The sequence below is a fragment of the Nannospalax galili genome, unplaced genomic scaffold, assembly GCF_000622305.1.
Source record: "Nannospalax galili isolate Female #2095 unplaced genomic scaffold, S.galili_v1.0 scaffold307, whole genome shotgun sequence".
NCBI lineage: Eukaryota > Metazoa > Chordata > Mammalia > Rodentia > Spalacidae > Nannospalax > Nannospalax galili.
In genome coordinates this window covers 4,841,275-4,860,862 of record NW_008359625.1, presented here as the reverse complement: position 1 = coordinate 4,860,862, position 19,588 = coordinate 4,841,275, and the positions used below count along the sequence as shown (strand labels likewise).

Below are 19,588 nucleotides of genomic sequence, written 5' to 3'. Positions count from 1 at the left end.
TCCACCTGCCTCTGCCTCCCAAGTGCTGGGATTAAAGGCCTGCACCACCACTCTCACTTTTCAGCTTAATTTTTTTAATGCAATGTGAATTTTTTATTCTAAGATTTTATATAGAATACAAATCTACAATTAGCTGAATCAACACAGGTGGAGAGGGGGTGACTCTGTACTCGACAGGAGGCACACTGCAAGCCTACAGGAATGGCAAGCAGTGACACTGGTGCAAAAATAAAAAGGATCACGAGGCAGAACAGAGCTCAGAAGCAGGTCCTTCCATACACGAACTGAACAGGTTGACAAAAATGGGGCCACAAACTGGTGGGCGAGGGTTTACTAAATGGTTTTGGGGGAAAGTGCCTCAGAACAAAGAAGACAACAGATGGCTTACAAAGGCTTTGTGAAAGTCTGGGAGTAGAGAATATAGGAGGAAACCTCTGGTCTAGAGATAAGGGAATACTTTATAAGCCTTCTAAAACACATTTCTCTCTCCTTTTCTCCTTTTTGAGACATGGTCGTACTATGTAGCTCAGGTTAACCTCAAATGCAGACTCCTCCTGTTCAGTAGCGGATGTCATACACAAAGCTAATTATGACATCTAAAACTGACAAGAGATTAATATCTACAAAGAAGACACATAATGCAGTCGAAAAACAAGCAAAGACGAACAAGCAATTCACAGAAGGGGAAACTAACCAAAGCCTTGTTTGTGGTAAGAAGGAACTGATGACAAGTAGGTGTCCAACCCTGGGGTGAAGGGGTCAGCAGTTTACAGAAGGGTAGGATATACATTAGGGACACTGATGCAGCAGAACGCAGCACCACACAAGCACACAGAGCAATGTGGATAAATTGTGGACAGTGGAAAAAGCAGGAGACAATTTATAGCACAGTATTGATTTTTATAAATTAAAATGCAAAATAACACTACTTGTGAAGATGCATGCACAAAAGGGTACATATCGAAAAAGAGAAGGTGCCTGCAGGATAGAGCAGTGTGGGGTCGGGGACTAAGGAAGGAGGGAGGGACCTAGTGTATAACCAAGGCATGGAATGCTTCTGTACTGACAAATGATGAGTGTGCTATGATCTGAGGCATAGGAGGTACAATAAAGTAAGCACATTATAAATCATGCATGCTTACATGTAGTTTGGAACTACAGTAGCGAACTGGCTATGAAGCAAGAGACTGAGGCCAGCAGTGGGCTACCTGTGAAGCCTGATGCTTTGGATGTCAGATGGAAACCTGGACTTCAGTGATTAAGGGTCACTAGACAATACTTCACTTACACCAGGGTAACCTTGGAAGACTGCTCGGTTCTCCCCTTACTTTGTAAGTTAGGATTCCTGTCAAGAGGATGAAAGAATTATAACTGGGTTTTATCCGTGCCTATACGCTAAGCAGTGATTACAGCAGATTTTACCAAGACTTGTGTTTCACATCCATGTTTTGGAAACAAACAGAAACAAGAATATGTAAGCATTTAAGAACCAAAAAGACAGGGAAAAGAACAAACAGCCATAGCTCCCATTTATAAGCTCTTTAGGATGTGCTAGGCATCCCCCTAGGTGCTTTCCATATGTTGACTGAAATTCAAATATTCTTACTGAGGGTACCGCTACTGTATGGGTAAACAGTCTCAAGAAGATAGAATCTTGTCTGAAGTGACCCAGCTTCATTGTGGAGCCATGTGAACCCAAGACTGTCTAATGACTTGTTCTCCTTCACAGTATGCCACCCTACTAGTGAAAAGGCACTAGGGAAACAGTGAAGGGATACACATCAGGACACAGAAGAGGTAAACATACACAGGACAAGTCATGTCAAGGCACATGATGATGACACACACGTTTTTGAGATGACCCTCACGACAGACACCTTATAAGAGGCTGCCGCCATTGTCCTTTGAAAAGCACGTGATCTCTTACAATGTAATCCAATTCTTGGAGAACCCAAATCTGCTCTTGTGGTAGTAGTTCCAATTTAATGTGTGCGCATGTGCATGTAGGGCAAGTTCCTGGGGATTGACTCCACGGCCTTATGCTGATGTCAGGCAAGTCCTCTACCAACTGGGTTATATCTCCAGTCTTAAAAATGTGCTTCAAGGCCGGGCGTGGTGGTGTACTGCCTGATCCCAGCACTTGGGAGGCAGGGCCATGCGGATCTCTGTGAGTTTCAGGCCAGCCTGATCTACATAGCAAGTTCCAAGCCAGCTAGAGGTACAGGGAGACCCTGTCTCAAAAAAAGTGCTTCAAACCAAAGCTTATCTAAATCAGGGTCTAGTACAGCCAGGCCTACATGGTGAAATGCTATCAGAAAGAGAGAGACAGAGAAAGACACAGAGAGATTTTTTCTCAGATTTACATGATCATTAATCATGTAGGCTGAAATGAACTTTCAGCTGTTTGCTAAACATGCATATATAAAAGATGGTGTCTTTTTACCTGAGACAGTAATCTAAGTACCATCAGTAAGAGAGATCACAACTGTAGAATTTTATGCAATTGATAAAAAGAAATGGAGAAACTTCTATATACTGATGTGGAATAATTTCCAAGCTAATTGAAAGACAGTTGGTTACAGGGGCTGGAGAGATGGTCAGCGGTTAAGAGCACTAGTGGTTCTTGCAGAAGACATGGGTCTGGTTCCCAGCACCCACATGGCAGCTAACAACCATCTATAACTCCAGTTCTAGGGGACTCTAACGCCCTCTTCTGACCTCCAAGGGCATTGCATGACACAGGTGCACTTACATACATGCAGGCAATAGTACACTTTTAACAAAAGAAAGAATGATGAGTACAGTACAGACAGTGTGTATACCAAATTTAGATGGAATAATCACAGTCACACTTCTGCTTAAACACAGTTGCTCTGGGGAAGGAAATGGCAGTTAAGGAAGGACCAGCTCTGCATTCATTCTATACCCACCTACACCCATGTATGTACTTTGGACTTTTTTTCCCATTTAGTGCAAGGATGATCTCTTTAAATTAAAAAAAAATAATGTATCTTAAATCTAGCAGAGCACCCTGTTCTCTAAACCCAACCCAATTTTGTGATCTGGTAGGGTCTGAGCAGAATAAATACATTTTCTTTTCCTTCTCCCAGTGAGATGGAAAAATCTCCCATTTTTTCTCCCTCTCTTCAAACAAGTCAAACATTTTTTCCCCGTCTTTTTGAGACCGAAGTCTCCCTGTAGCCCTAGCTGGCCTGGAACTTCCTATGTAGACTAGGCTAGCCTGGGATATCACAGAGATCCTCCTGCCTCTGCCTGGGATTAAAGGTGTGTCCCACCAAACCCAGCCTGTTTGTTTCTTAAAACACTCTTGTAATCCATCTTCACTAAGGATATATATTTAAATGGAAAAAAGAAGACACATATTCATACCTTTCCTTCTCTTTTTCAGACAGGGTCAGGTCCTGAGGCCTTGGCTAGTCTCCACGAGCCCCTGACCACTGAAATCACAGATGTGCACCGTTCTTCTTAGTCTACAACTTTTTACTCTAAAAAAGCTATTTTGATTTTTTTTTCTTCTCTTTTTAGATAGGGTCTTGGGGAGCCTTGATTGACCTCAAACTCACTATGACTCTGAAGATGACCTTGAACTCCAGCCTCCCAAGGGCTGGGATTTACAGGCATGCACTGGCACACCCAGCTTTTGATCATTTAAAAAATTTACCTAACCAACCCTATCATGTTAGCTTGCTCCAGTTTTACTATTATGTGCAATGTTGTAAACTCACTTGTGCCCAACCTCTGCATTTCCCCCTTAAATCTGTAAAAGCAAAGTACCTTTGTCACCAATTTTTAAAAACCTGGCTTCCAACTCCATCAGACCCTTTTCTTAACCAGTCATTTTCCATTTTGTTGCCTCCACAGTGAAGAGTAGAACATACTTCTTTGTTTAACATTTTCCCACCTGGTAACACTTCCTTCTACATACCAGGTCCTCATTCAGGTCTACCCTAGAGAATTGGACTTACCACTTATTTCTTCTCTATAAACTATTGGCTTATTCTGAACTCCTTGGCTGACTTTTTCTGCAAAAAACAATTTTTCTTAGTTTCCTTTTCATGTACAGAATAAGTGGTTAAACAAAATTATGCCAGGTACAGTGGCACAAATCTGTAATCTCAGAAGTTAGGAGGCAGAGGTAGAAAGGTCGTAAGTTCAAGGCTAGTATGAGCTACAAAAAGAAACCTTCCCCCAGCCCAAATTAGTATATAAATAGTAGTTACTGTTTATTTAATGCTTGTGTAAGACATTGTGTCAGGTCAATATTAGATTTTTTTTAAATGCCCTGATTAACAATGAAACCTTTAATATGTCAACATTATCCACTGACAAAAGGATGATAGCATGGGAAATATGACCATGACATAGTCAAATTATTTACCTCAGGTGATTTTTTTGGGGGGGGGCATATTAAGAAGCATCTCCAAAGGCAGTAAGAAAAGCAAGAACCCACAAACCAGTCTTTACCTGTTAGCTCAAAGGCACTTAGTAGCTGACCTTCCCCATCTGAAATTCTTAGACCTTTCATCTTCACAAGACATTGACATTACACAGTTTAAATGAGAAAAAGCACTCAAATCATACTTCATATTTGAGGTGTATGTTCTTTTTTATATGTATTCAATACACACATGCCACATGCCCACAGAAAGGATTTCATGAGCCTGCATTCCAGGACTCCCACCATCTGCCTTCCTCAGTCATTCATATATTCACCTCCCAGTAGACCAACTTCCCATTCACTCCTGACTGCGAATTCCTGCCCTGCCCTTGAAGGCACCTAAAGCTTTATCCACTTCACAGAGACATTGTTCCAACTCCCCTTCTCTGCACAGAACTCAAATGTACGGTAGCAAGGGACCATACTTTTGTGAAAAAATTAGAATGATTCTTTTTTTTTTACATTGTCAAGTGATTGAAAATTGTTTAGGAATACAATGAATGGGACTGTGTCCATTCCTTCTGTACCCACAATGCGTAGTGTAATACAGTGTAATACAGACCATAAACTCAACCTCTGTTGACAGAGTGGAGCATTCAAATCCAAGTTAACCCAGTAAGACAAGAAACACAAGTCATATTTACATTCCTCTTTATTTAATACAACAAACACATAACATATACAAAAAGAAAAAAACACTCAATGTAAAATGCCCTGTCATAAAGGATAGACAGGAAACATCTACTCTGAATCAAATAAGGCTCTTCCTTCAAAATGGGTTTTCCAGCCACACCTGGAATATGAGCAAGGCTGTTGCAAAGTAAGATAAACAAAAATCCCTGCACCGAAGGAGTAAATCCATGGGTTCAATTTGCTAAATTCACAGATCAAAATTTAGGAATGTTTATGCTCTCGCATAGCCAAAATTCATTGGAGTATTATGAAATATATGAGGCCTTTAGTTGTTAAAATTTTTTACCTGTCCTTTTTTCTTAGGAGTTATAAGAGCTCTAAAAACCAGAAACCAGCAAAGGCTTTAGCATCAAAGTTTAAAGGACATGAGAATTAGAAACGCAAAGGTAAGATGCCAGTGGGAAGAATTTAACTCCTAGGTTATTTCCTGGTAACTAGCACATAATGGACCACTGGGAAAGACAGGATGAAAATGCCTCTGTGCTCTCAGTGCAGGGTCACTAGCAGCAGTCTGTCCATATTCCTGCTCTGAGCTGAGCTAGAAATTAAACAAGCACCAGTTTGTCTCAGAAGAGCCTCACACACACATACACATACACACACACACACACACACACACACACACCATTCAAATGTCATCACCACCCCCTTTTATTTAAATTTATTATTATTTTCTTTTTTTTACTAAAATAATACAAAAAGGGGAGACAAGTATATTTACAAAACTCCATGGCTGGTACAGTACATAATTTTTAAGACACACTAAATGCTACAATCTTTCAGGTCCTGAGATTATTACAAATATCAACTCAAAGCTTGTGTTCAGGTCCAGTTTTGAGAGGGGAAAAAAAAATCCCAAAATATTGTCATATACTTAGTTGAAATACATCATATTCCTTCAAGTTAGCAAAAACACACCTTCTACAGGCAGATGCAACACAGTAACTGGGGCCTTTCACCTACAGGACCATCAGCTCCTCAGGCTCCTTGGAGACCTGCTTGCAAACAGGGTAGCATCTGTGGAGGGTTAGAGGTGGTAAAAGAGGAACTGTTTGCCTGGTGGGAAGTGCCTTTGCAGAACAGATATTCTCTGTGTAATATAATTCAGTTTTTCCTTCTGCTATTGGTCTTCCCCTTATCTAAACTCATACTCTAAGGGTTGGAAATATGTGCTTATCCAGACTAAAAAATCAGATGCACGCTTCCCAGTTATAGCAAACAGTCTGTAGTTTGATAATTTTTACAACCACAAATAAACCTTGCTCATAATTAAAGAGAGAAAACAGCCATCACTTAGTAACCTTGGTTAGACTTTAATCCATTATTTGAAGCACAAAATTTTCACCAGCCAGGGATTTATTTTCCCCTTCTTTATAGCTTGATAGTGTTTAAAAAAGCAAAACCATGGGAAAGCCTCAAAGAATTCTCTTTGTAGAACAATTTAGTATTTCTGATAATTTTTAGAATAAGACAATTTTTCAGTGACAGTTGACAAAAGGTCAGTGCAAAACCTGGCTCTTCTCTAGAGGCTAGCCATGCACCAGAGGAAACTGGGTAGGAGGGGAATCTACCTCTCCTGAGGGAAGGTCCCTGATTATCACTGATTATCACAACACATTAGAAGGTAAATATAATCCACCATGCAGGCAGAGTCAAAATGTGAAGAAAGCTGAACAAAGTTGGCTAACTTTCTAATTATATGAATAGAAATACCTTTGTCAACTGACAAGAATTTATTTTTCTTTTAATGCTGCTAGCCTAAATTAGGGGAATCCTTAGTTATTTTGCCAGCATGGGAAAAGAAAACACAATTTTCCAAGAGAGGGCATACTACCCCTGCAAACAGTAGAAAGAAGCAAAAATGGAGGAAAGTTTATAGTTGTAAGTATAGAAAACACAAGATAGATGTGATCATTTAAGCACAGGTTGTCACAGAGAAACTTGTCAACGGGCTGGTCTTGATTGTTGTTGACACTTTTTGCTGTACTGTGAAGATAGACAGACCTGATAACTTCAAAAACTTCTAGTATTTCCAAGTTATTTTGGGTAAGTCATCTTATTTGTATTTCAATTAGATTTCCATTAGTGCGCTATCAAGTATCTAAACACCAGACTTAGGATAAAACAGAACTATATTATAGCAAAATGGGAGCAAATAATATATAGTTTCCAAGGAACATAACATTGGTACTAAGGATTCAGTGGCCTGCTTGACTCAGACCTTTGCAAAGGAGCTTTGCTCTAGGGAAGTACGAAAACAAGCAAAGCAGACTATTAGGAGAAAGAAAAGCCCCCAACAAAGGTCTGTATTTCTTCTGAATAATCTTGAGAAGTACCATTCAGGAGGAAACCATGAAATATGATACTACCACACAATGTAAAATATAAAACAAGATTTATAGTTGTTGTTTTGCACTGCTGGGTATGGACCCCAGGGCTTTGCACATGCCAAGCAAAAGCTCTGCCACTGAGCTATACCCTCAGCCTACAAAATTTACTTTTTAATGCAAATAAAAAGTGAAAATTCTAGTCACCAGTGATCACCACTGATGACACGAAGTCTTAGACTACGTGGACATCCTTCCTTACACTACTGAGATCTCAAACTGTATTACTGACCTGTTTGGGTAGTAGTATAAAAAGTGTACAAAGTCTGAACACTAACTTACTCTTAAATGGAAATACATCGGAAAGATTGAGAAGTAAAAACATTACAATATAAGGAAATTAAAGACCATAGATTGCTACTTTAAAGCAAATGGTATTTTGAGAGTGTGTGAGAAAAGTGTGACTTAGGCTAGTCAAAGGTGTCTCTACTAAACTCTAAAGAAAATCTGCCTGTATCCTCTGCTGGATGTGAACTGTCCCCTACACCACAGGAGCTTGATGGGGACAGGACAGATGGCAAAGGGAGTGGGAAGAGGTTCTGATGACAAAGTGCTCTCTTTCCTCCCCAGATCTAACAACAATCAGCTAATGCTATAGTGGAACAACTGGCTCATGCATGGCTACAAGTTCAAACCAAAGGAAAGGATGAGGACAAAAGGAAAAACAGCAAGAATCCAACATTAACAGTCAGAGCTGTTTTAATCTGAGTCTAATCCATCTGTTCAGCTCTATCAACCTGAATCTAAAACTTCTCAGACTTGAATACTGGGATGACTTCATTATAAAAACACAAACATTCCATGACATCAACTACAGTCTGCATGGGTAAAAGGATCTTCAGTTAGCTTTTGAATATAAAGTTCACATTTTAGGGCAGATGAACACAAAAGTTATGTCTATTTTAAGCTTCTACTTATAGTCCCCAGAGGAAACAAACACACATTCAACAAAACCCTTATGTTTTATTTCTTTGGGTCAAAAATCTTAACATTTGTTATTTGAAGGATGAAAAAAAGAGGGAAAATGAAGAGTATGTTTATCTGCATAGTTGATTTTCAGAGGCTACTAACTTAAGGCCTTAGTTGAGCAGGAGGGAAAAAAAAACAACAACAAAAAACCAACAACAAAAATCCCTAAAGTGATTTTAGAAAGAAAAAAAGAACCAAAGAAACCCTAGGACTGAACCAATTCTGGGGTAACCCAGAGGCTCTGACTGTGTAGGCCTAGTGCTTTCTCTTAACTCACTTGAGCTGGATAACTGTTCCTCAACCCCCTGCATCCTTTCCTGACCATGAATATGTGCTATAATTTAAACTCTCTCTCGCCACTAACTAAAAATGAAGTATCCATTTTTCCTGTTGCTACTACTTTAATAAAGGAAATTTTCATGCATTATTACTTAGTATACAGGAATGGAAGGTGAGATAAAATGATCTTAATTTCCTCCTGGGAACATGTTTCCCTCTACCCTGACCATCTCTACCCTGTCCCAGCTAGAATGTGAATGCTGTCTTGCCTCTCCCCATTTTCCTACAACCTGAGCAGCTGATGGCTCCACCTCTTTCATGGGCTGAAGAAGCACGAAGCACAAAGGTAGACTGACTGAATATATACTCCTCAGCCCACGTGTAATGCCTGCCCCTCTAGTGCAGAGCTGGATAAACTGACAGATACAGGAATGGAATGCAGTTGTCTGCCTTACTCTGAGAGAGGTAAAAGTTCAGTTATCTATCATCAAGCAAGTACCATAAAGAAGTTAGATTGACAAGATGGAAAAGGGAGGCTATAACCTTTCGGGATCACTTAACTCCAACAATCAATAATCCAAACTATCTACCTTTAGTTCCACAACCTTCATAGACATCACACAAGCAATATCATAAAAGGCTAAAAAAAAATCAGTTTGTAGTTAAGAAACTTATGTCATCCCCTTTTGCTTTGATCATTTTATCTCACTATAAATATGATATGCTTAAATACCAAGTATGCATCTGAATTAAAATTCCAGTGTTTTTTTTTTTTTTTTAACTTAAAAATCATAGGGTGCTTGTTATAACCTCCATAAGGAAAACATTTTTCCAGCCTCTGCGGGAAGATGATAATACTATCTTATTTATATAGGGCATTTTAGAAAACCTCAAAATATTTTTGAAATAGTAAAGTCTCTGATATCCCTGGGAGGTAGGTGATTATTATACCCAATTGTCTCATGGGTAATCTGAGGCACGAAGGTTAAATGATATCCCCCTAGACACAGAAGCTCAGGAGTTAACACTATTCAATTCCAGCTGCCTGACACCAGCTTTGCTACCAAGAGCCTCTTGTTTCAGCCACTAGTTTCCTCTCCCAATTAAAATTTCATTTAAAAGGGGACCCTCTAGTAGATGTACTGTTCTTGAGGATTGGTTCCCTTAATGTGTCACATCTATTTGTTCTCAGTAAAAGCAGATGAATCTTAGATACTGAAAGTTATGTTATTTTGCTCAAGGGAGAAATATAAACAATCACAAAATCAGAGGAAAATGTCATTACCTGGCAAATAAAAAGACTGAAAACCTCTCAAGTATGTCACAGGTTATATGAGTGTTTCCTCAGTATCTGAAGTCTTTCTAAGTATACTTTAAAAGTATACTCATATTTTAAAAGATATGCATCTATATGATTTCTTAAAAATCATTTTCCAGAAAATATATTTTAATATTGACGCAGGCATTAACTTCAAAGTGTATTTAGATGGCATTCATGGTTCTAGCTAGAGCCTCCACGTGTTCAGTCTTGTCTGCTATAGGGAACATATCAGCTTGACCCGTAAAGACACTGTTATTCCGATGCTTTCTCCTATGCTACCTCTGCCATATCTGCAGGGTCAGAGCAGGGGATTACATCCAGAAATAGTCAATGAATCCAGCAAGTTTATTACACTTGTAATAACCAACACATGGTGGATATATATAATAACCAACATATATCATGTTATGATATATATATTAATTTCTACAGATATTCAAAAGGGGAAGACAGAATCATGTGAAAAGACTATTTCCCAATTTGCCTATTTGAGTCAACTAAAAGCAATGGAATATACAAGGCAGAAGTTTTGCAAATGTTCAGAGGTTGGTGCTTAGAGAGGTGCCGTGGAACAGCAGAGCCTAGTTTTATCTACACACGTTTGTGTGTATCTCATACTTGTGTCCACACATATAAACAGAAGGAAGAGTGTTACAGCATGGCATGATGTTGGCAAGTCTGAGATTCTTTCTCCTGAATCCCCTGACTTATCAGTCTGTACTTGAGGATGTCTGAAAAGAGTTTCAAAAGAGGAGAAAAAGAAAGAAAGAAAAGGCACTTAACAAAGACAAAGGCCTGAATTGAGCATGGTTTAGGAGTAATATAAGCATTTTACCAGAGCTAAGAAATTATTTACAAGGAGTTAAAACTTTTCCCTTAAAATTTTATAAAATAAAATTGCATAACATGTTTGTGATCATTTATCTACTACTGTACTTTTCTTCTGCTTCATTTTTACAAAACTAAAAGCACCCCAAAGCAAAAACAAATAAAAAGTCATACATGCACAAAAGAAAGCCAAAGTGCCCCTTTAGAGAACTGAAGTCAGCAGAAACTACCGTGCTGAAGCACAGGGAAAGTTCTCAAGTTTGGCCTGGATCATAGATTTGTCTCATTTTTCTATTTGCAAAACTAAAACAAAAAACAACAAACAAAGCAAACAAATTCAAAACCTAGATAATAATAACAATCCAGGGACCAGTGTGCGTTTATGGTATACTCCTAAAATAAAGTATCCTATCCTAGTTCTATACATGGGTCAAATTATATGATGAATCTCCTAGAAATAAGAACTGTAGAGTCAAGTCAACCAATATAGGCAAAGCTCATTTTCCAAATGTAGCAGCAAGTATGATGGGGAACTGGAGTTCTAGAGACGACCCGAAGGACAGAGTTCTCAGAACCAATGGCAGTTGCAATAACAGTAGAATTTCCATTTCAGAAAGTCTTGAACCAAGTAGAGGTGGAAAGGGTTGTGGGAGAGGGCACCCAGAGGAGAAAGACTAGAGGTGCCTGCCCTTTCCATCTCTGTGTAGTAAACAAAATTTGATCTGCTTTGGAAAAAAATATCCTGGGTTAAAGATCAGTTTCAATAAGTTGTTTTCAAACAGGTGTCAAACCCACAGTATTCAAACATGTATGTGCCTGGTTCTTCCTCCAACACTGGTGATCCAAATAAACCTTTTTCAGTGTCTATGACACAAAACAATGTAATTTGGGTTAACAACATCCATCATAGGGGTGGTGGGTATGAAAGAATGTACTAACAGAATCATCTTGATCTCCTCAAAGTAATAGGATTTTCTTATTACAGATTAACCTGACTTTTCCCAAAATCTTTTCTCCAGGTTGTTTTAAAATCATGATTTATTACTCTCTGATCTCAGAAACAGGAGGAAAAATGTAATTTTAATAGAAATTATTGCTTGCATTTATTTTGGAGGCTCTGAATGAGCTTGACACTTTGCTCCCAAACAGTCTCCAACTGAGGTCCAGCACTGCTTTCTGAAGACAGTTCCGCTGATCCTTATTGCTTGTGAATACTGAGGATTACCTTGTATGTACAGTAAGAGCTTATATATCAGTGAAGGCAATTTCAAATACAAGACAGTTGGAAACAAACACCTTAATCTTCCTGAATCAAGAATCCCGATGAGTGGGATCTAAGTAAGTGTGCTGATTACTTTTGCATTTGGATGTTGCTAATGTTCTTTAAAGATACACTTTGCTCTACAGATATCCTTTCCAGTTACCATTTTAAAAATAACATAATTGATTTCAAGTGCAAAAATACAGTATGAGTCACAAGTCTCTGATAAAATATAATCAACTTATATGCTTGTTTTTAGTAATAAGAACTGTAAAGACAGGTGACCATAAAGTATGGTCACCATTTTCAATGTTATGATCTAGAAAAGAAATGTTTGTATTTACATATAGAAAGAAGGGTTTTGATTCTTTTGTCTAACATGAAGGGGATGAGGTGGGGATCTGACAGCAGTCCTTAAGGAATTGAGATTGAAGGGAGCAGAATATAATCTCTGTATTAAATTCTCAGAGCCAAGGGCCTTAGGTGTTTTTTTTAAGATGACACGGGAAGAAAATTACTAATCCTATTGTTTTCTAATGATGACAAAGAACCATTAGGGATCTTCATACAACATGGTTCAGAACTGATGGATTTAAGAAACTATAATTAAAGAAAAAGGCCTACCACAGCCAAGCCAGGTAGTATTAGCAAAGATACAAAAATAAGAGGTTCCCAGTGTTGGAATAAATCAAGAGCTGAGTAAGCTTCCATAATTAAGAAACATTTCAAATGAACCTTATTCAACATAGCACATCCAAGTCAAACCTCTCTGCAATGTCCTGGTATCTTCCAAAATATATCTACTAGGGCTCATATAGCATCCATATTTGTTTTTTGTTTTTGTTTGGTAAACTAAATACCTAGAGTCAAGAAATTCTATCAATGATTCCTTTTTTTGTTTGTTTCAGACATGGTATCACTGTCAGCCCAGCCCAGACTGGCCTGGGACTCAGTATGTACTCCAGGCTGGCCTCCTGCTTGAGCCTCCTGAGTGCTGGGATTACACACGTGACCCATCACATCCCGCCTCAATGGTTCTGAAATAATCATTTTTCCTTACTGTAACAAGTTCTTGGAACTAAAGTTTTCAGTTATTCACTGACTTTTTTGCTATGAAGCAAGCCAATATGACTTTGAAGTCAAAATAGAGGCATAAAGATCTGAATAGATCTGTGCTTGCTTATTTATAGTCCTGTAGGCTATTTGGGACTTTTGATTATTAAAGGAAAAGGGGGTCTGGTTAACACTTTTATTTGAATAAATTTAATGGTACAGGGGGATATGTAATAAAAACATGAAAGAAATCTTGGTATTATCAGTCTAATGCTGTTTTTGAGGGGTTAGTCTGTCATCATAACTAGACTAAAGTTACATCATTTAAAGCTTATACCATTCTTGGATATAGTTTGAAAATACTCAGAAGTTTGAAATTCAAGAGATAACAGAATGATGAGGGAAAATAAAATAAAATGTATCCAAAGAGAACTGTAAGTTTTTCCCCTTAGTATCCTTTGTTGCCTCTATTTGTAGTCAGAGGCTGTAATTAAGGAGTCTTAATTACTGTGAGTTTACTCAAGTATCAATACTCTGAGTAAATATTAGTAAAACTTTAAGATTCCAAATGTTCCAAACATTTTTACTGCATTGGATATTGGGAGTAAAACTACAATGTGATTGTTATGAAAGATAATCCCTTGTACATAGTATTCCTAATGTAACTCATCCCTTTAAAAATACCACCTCAAGTTTTTTAAAAAACATTAAGTATATATGTTGTTTGGATTGCCCATGAAGAAGCAGATGGAGTGCACACTTCTGTCTGTGTCTATAAACAGTTCTAATCACCTGAAGTGCCACTAGCTGAGAGAACAGAAAGAGCATTCATTGTGCGGTGAGAACTGGGCGTTCTCAGTTCTTCTTGGTAGGCTGCAAGGGTGTAGAGCAGCAAGCAGCAGCCCAACAACAAAGACTCCCATTTCTCAAGAGAAGAATGTGAACAGAGTCACACTGAGCATCAAGACTAGAAATAATATTAACCAGTCAATACCAGATGTACAAATCACCTGAAGAAAAGAGTTAAGTACCTACTTCTGAATGGAAGATGAAATTGACCCTTTTACAAAAAGGGGATACCCAAATTTTGTCTGTTAAGAGCAACAGGCTCGATTTCTGACTTTTAAAAATCTAGATGATATAGTAATATACATCACTGTGCTAAAATAGCTTTCCTGAAGCATTTTTAGTCCACTGATTTGCTTGGGGAATTGCTACATAATGGAGAAGATTCAAGTTTGCTCAGGATATCTGAGGGTACAATATTCTTCAGCTGCTGTTTGGACAGGGTCATTCAAACCTGCTACACTGTCCACTTACAAAGACATGATCATGTCTCCTGGTAACCTGGACTAATTCTACTTCTAGTTGCTTTCATTATTCAATTATGTCTAGTGTGTTCAGATCCAACCCCCAGGATGGATGGCTATTACCCAAATCCACTCAACTTTCTCTCCCCCACTCGGGGGGAGGGAGGGGATGATCAAATTTGTACTTCTGTGGGTTTGACAGCTGAGTCTCTTTCAAGTCAGTTAACATGGTAACTCTGTCTTTAAGAGACCAAAGGTCACTAACTTTGCACAAAAGCATTTCTTCCTCCTGCACCTGGCTTTGCTCAAGTAACATTTTCTTTCCTTTTCTTCCTCACCACAGTGCTTGGACGAGAATGTAAACATCGACAGAAACAGCAGCCCTGGGACATGAGGACTTTGCCATCAGGTAGATCCTGTCAGCCAGCCAAATGATTCAGCTCTCTGCTTGCTGGGAAGTCACTGAGATTTCCGTGGTAACTTAGTGTCCCCTTTACTTTGGCCTCCATCTGAGAAAAGAAATGTTAGATTGACATGGTTTGGCATGTTGTTAAAAAAAAAGAAAAACAAAGCAGACAGAATTAGTTTATATATGAATGACATCTTAAAAACTTTACCTCGCCGAGCATGGTGCTGCACGCCTGTAGTGCCAGCACTTGGGAGGCAGAGGCAGGTGGATCTCTGTGAGTTCAAGGCCAGCCTGGTCTACATAGTGAGTTCCAGGACAGCTGGAGCTACAGGGAGACCCTGCTTCAAAAAGACCAAAAAAAAAAAAAAAACCCCAAAAACTTTACCTCACTAACTGATAACATTATATATAGAAGTTGATTAAGCATAAAGGAGGTAACTGAAAACTATATGTAAACTACTTCAAGTGTTTACCATTTATTTACCTCACAGTGGTGATGTCCAATGCTAGATTATAAAGGAACCAGAACATACAATGCTCACCATCAAGGGACCTAGCACAGCTTTTGATTCCTTTGGGAGATAAGGTCTATTTTATTTTCCTGTAAGTGAAATTACATCTGCCAAGATATGGCATTTAATAATTCCCAACTATTATGTAAATGAACCAGCACATCAGTAGTGAAAAATTCTGGTTGTACCTTGGTTTAGAATCTAACCTGGTGGTGAGTGACAGCAATTTGCTACTGGGAAACTTGGTTTCTATCTCTACCAATGTTGTTGCCCTTCACCATTTATAGAGAAAATGTTGATCACCCTATTTAAACCTCAGTTACCTGAGCAATAGTGGGACCCAACAATCTAAAGAGCCAATAAAATACAGAGAAATTCAGAGCCTTAGTAATAAAAATGAAGCCACAAATACAACCCAAGCCTGAGAGAAATATTGGGGAAGGAAACTCTTCAATTTATACTGGGGCTGGAGAGCTGGCTCAACACTGGCTATTCTTCTAGAGGACCCAGGTTTGGTCCCCAGCACCTACATTGTGGCTAACAACCATCCTATAACTCCAGTTCTAGGGAATCTGATACTCTTCTGGCCTCTGGGGGCATTTCACAACACAGGTGTACATAACATACATGCAGGTAATATACTTGTACACATAAAATAAAAATTTTGGCTGTGTGCAGCGGTGTACACATCTTTAATCCCAGCACTTAGGAGGCAGAGGCAGGTGGATCTCTGTGAATTCAGGGCCAACCTGGTCTGCATATGGAGGTCCGGCCAGCTGGGGCTACAGGGAGACCCTGTCTCAAAAAGACCCAAAAATAAAATAAAATAAAAAATAAAATGGGGGGTGCTTTTTTTGAGACAGGGTCTCCCTGTTGTCCCAGCTGGCCTAGGACTCACTATGTAGACCAAGCTGGCTTTGAACTCACAGAGATCCACCTGCCTCTGCTTCTGCCTCCCTGGTGCTGGGATTAAAGGTGAGTGCTGCCACCACACCCGGCCAATAATTTTTTAAAAGTTAAATCAATGCAATAAAATGATTATTTGAAAAGTTGTATAAATGGTACTATTAAAAATAACCATGGTTGCCAGGCATGATGGCACACACCTGTAGTCCCAGCACTTGGGAGGCAGAGGCAGGCGGATCTCAAGGCCAGCCTGGTCTACATAGTGAGTTCCAGGACAGCTCAGGCTACAGGGACACTCTGTCTCAAAAAGACCAAAAAAAAAAAAAGAAACCCCAAAAAACACCATGGTCTTTTCATTTATAATGATATACATCTATACTTATAGAGAAATGATTTGATCTGTGGTATGATTAAATTTATGAAATGGTCAGGCTCTATTAAAATAGGATTTTGTTCAAACTAACTTTGCCCAATTATCAAAATAAAATATTCATATTAACTGAACTATGAAATTCTTTACACTGGAGTTTAGTACAATATGATCCAAGGGTCAAATTGGGACTTCCATCTGTTTTTGCAAATAAAGATTCATGGGAAGTCAGGCACACTCCTTTATATATTATTTATTGCCTCTTTATGTTATAATGATTAAGTAGTTTCAAAAGATCATACGGCCTGCGAAGTTCAAAATATTTACTATTTGGTCCTTTATAGAAGAAGTTTACTAACATCTGTTTTTGACAAGATTAAGAGAATTAAAATTAATGGGTTCTTACAATGTACCATGTATCAGACTAGATACTTTCAATCAATTATTTTTATTAGATTCCCTTAAGAAGCCTATTAAAAACATTTTCTTGTCTTCAGTTTGCAGGCAAGAGAAGTGGTGATTGTGAAGTTAAGAAGTGTGTTCAAATCAGCAGTTCTGTAATTTAAAAATTGTAAAGCAACTAGGGACCTGGATAGCTCAGTTAGTAGAGCATCAGACTTTTGGAAATGGAAGCTGGAATCTCAAGGTCAATAGCTTATATTCTATTTTTAAAGGAAAAATTTAAAACATTAAAAAAAGTAAATATTTTATTATTTTTTAAATTTTATTTATTTTTTATGTGTATGCATATATTGCCTGCATGTAGGTAAGTGCACCCCTGTCATGCAATGCCCGTGGATGTCAGAAGAGGCTGTCGGATCCCCTGGGACTGGAGTTACTGACAGTTGTTAGCTGCCATGTGGGTGCTGGGATTCAAACCCAAGTCTTCTGCAAGAATAACCAGTGTTCTTAACCACTGAGCCACCCCCCCAGCCCCAAAGGAAAAATTTAAAACATTTTAACTTCAGTTATTTGGAAAGTACTTAGTCCTATTTTTCTTGTTTTGGACAGTGGTGTGGACCAAATAAGGTAATTCACACAAGAGCTGGGACACTGGGGCTTTCTGAGTGACAAGAATCCTGTTTATCCACTCCCTGTCAGGTGGTCACATTCTTGTCAATCCACCCCATGAAAAATCCTCAGCTAGATCACAGAGCCAGAAGATATTCAAGCCTGATCAAGTACAGGAAGATCAGGACTCCTGAGATCTATGTCTACCTTCTATTGTCCATTTTCACAATTTTTGTTCATGTTCCTTCTCTCAAGGATGAGTCTTGCGCAACTTACATCAGGCAGTGACCACAGATGACTGACAACCTATCGCCACAAGACTGTTACACAACTCCTATTTACAGTAAACTGATTTAAAGATGTTTTACTTATAATAAAGTGTGTGTGTGTGTGTGTGTGTGTGTGTGTGTGTATGTGTAAGTCAGAGGGCAATTTTTTGGAGTCTGTTTTCTCCTTATACTGTGAGCTCTGGGGATCAAACCTAGATTGTCAGGCTTGCACAGCAAGCACTTCTACTAGCTGAGTCATCTTACTGGCCTTAAACAGTTTTGAATACAGTGGCCAAAAAGAATAGAGAGGTTAGGGCTTGAGAGATGGTTCAGTGGTTAAAAGCACTGGCTGCTCTTGCAGAGGACCCAGTTTCAATACCCAGCATCCACATGGTGGCTAACAACTGTCCAAAACTCCAGTTCCAGGGGAATCTGACAGCCTCTTTTGATCTCCATAGGTACTGTGTGACACAGATGCACTTACATACATGTAGGCAGTACACTCATACACATAAAATAAAAATAAACTATCCTGGAAATGATCTTCAGAATACTTTAGTAATGGTCTATCAAGGTTAAGCACTGGTAGGTATAATCAAGAATCTGAGGTTGACATATACACAGTACCAACCATGCAACACCGGTTTTCAGAGTGGGCTAACAGGACTCCAGACACAAAATGCAGTTTAGTCCATTTAGTAATTTAAACAGTGATAGGATGCAAAAAATGTTTAATGGTTAACACTATATAAACTGACTGAAAAGAAGAGTGTAGCTCAGAGGTAGAATGCCTGCTTTGTGTGGGAAAGACCAACCTCAGCATGAAACAAAACAGAAAGAATAAAGCATCCTGTATTTGTATCTCCAACACTTACTAGTGTACCATGTCTTTCTGATTCAGTTTCCTAACTTCAATGAGAACCATTATCTATTATTCAAAGGCTTGCTGTGTAGCTTAAATTATCTAATACAGGTGTAAGCAAGTCACAAGACTAAATGTCATTAAGTTTTCAATAAATGTAAATGGATATAATTACTAAATATGATTTAAAAAATTATTCGGGAGACAGAAGCAGGTAGATTTCTGTGAGATAGAGGCCAACATGGTTTACATAGTGAGTTCCAGGCCTGCTGGGGCTATGGGAAGACCCTGTCTCAAAAACAAATAAACACCCCCCTCACCAAAAAAATACTACTACTACTTGTGTGTGCATGATATGTATGGGCACACATGCCACAGTGTTTATATGGGGCTTAAGAGACAATTTTGTGAAATTGGTGGGTTCTGGGGATGAACTCAGGTCATCAGGCTTGCTTAGCAAGTACTCTTACCTGCTGAGCCAATTCATCAACTCCTGAATATGGTATCTTAAAAAAATTATTTATTATTTTTATTTTTTTGTGCATGAGTGTATTGCCTGCATGTGTGTAAGTCTGCCTGTGTGGTACAATGACCATGGAGGTGAGAAGAAGGTATCAGATGGAACTGGAGTTAGCTGCCACAGGGGTGCTGGGAATGGAACCTGGTCCTCTTTAAGAGCAGCTAGTTTG

General features: G+C 38.7%; 1 protein-coding gene across 1 annotated transcript in view; it reads right to left on the bottom strand.

Moving 5' to 3' along the window:
* Positions 1-5,093: 5,093 nt before the first annotated feature.
* Ubn2 (ubinuclein 2) overlaps positions 5,094-19,588 on the bottom strand; it is a 92,869-nt gene continuing 78,374 nt past the window's right edge. Inside the window, exon 18 of the mRNA XM_029558846.1 lies at positions 5,094-15,069. Coding sequence (XP_029414706.1) covers positions 15,020-15,069 — 50 coding nt within the window. The 3' untranslated portion in view covers positions 5,094-15,019. The remainder of the gene's footprint in view (positions 15,070-19,588) is intronic.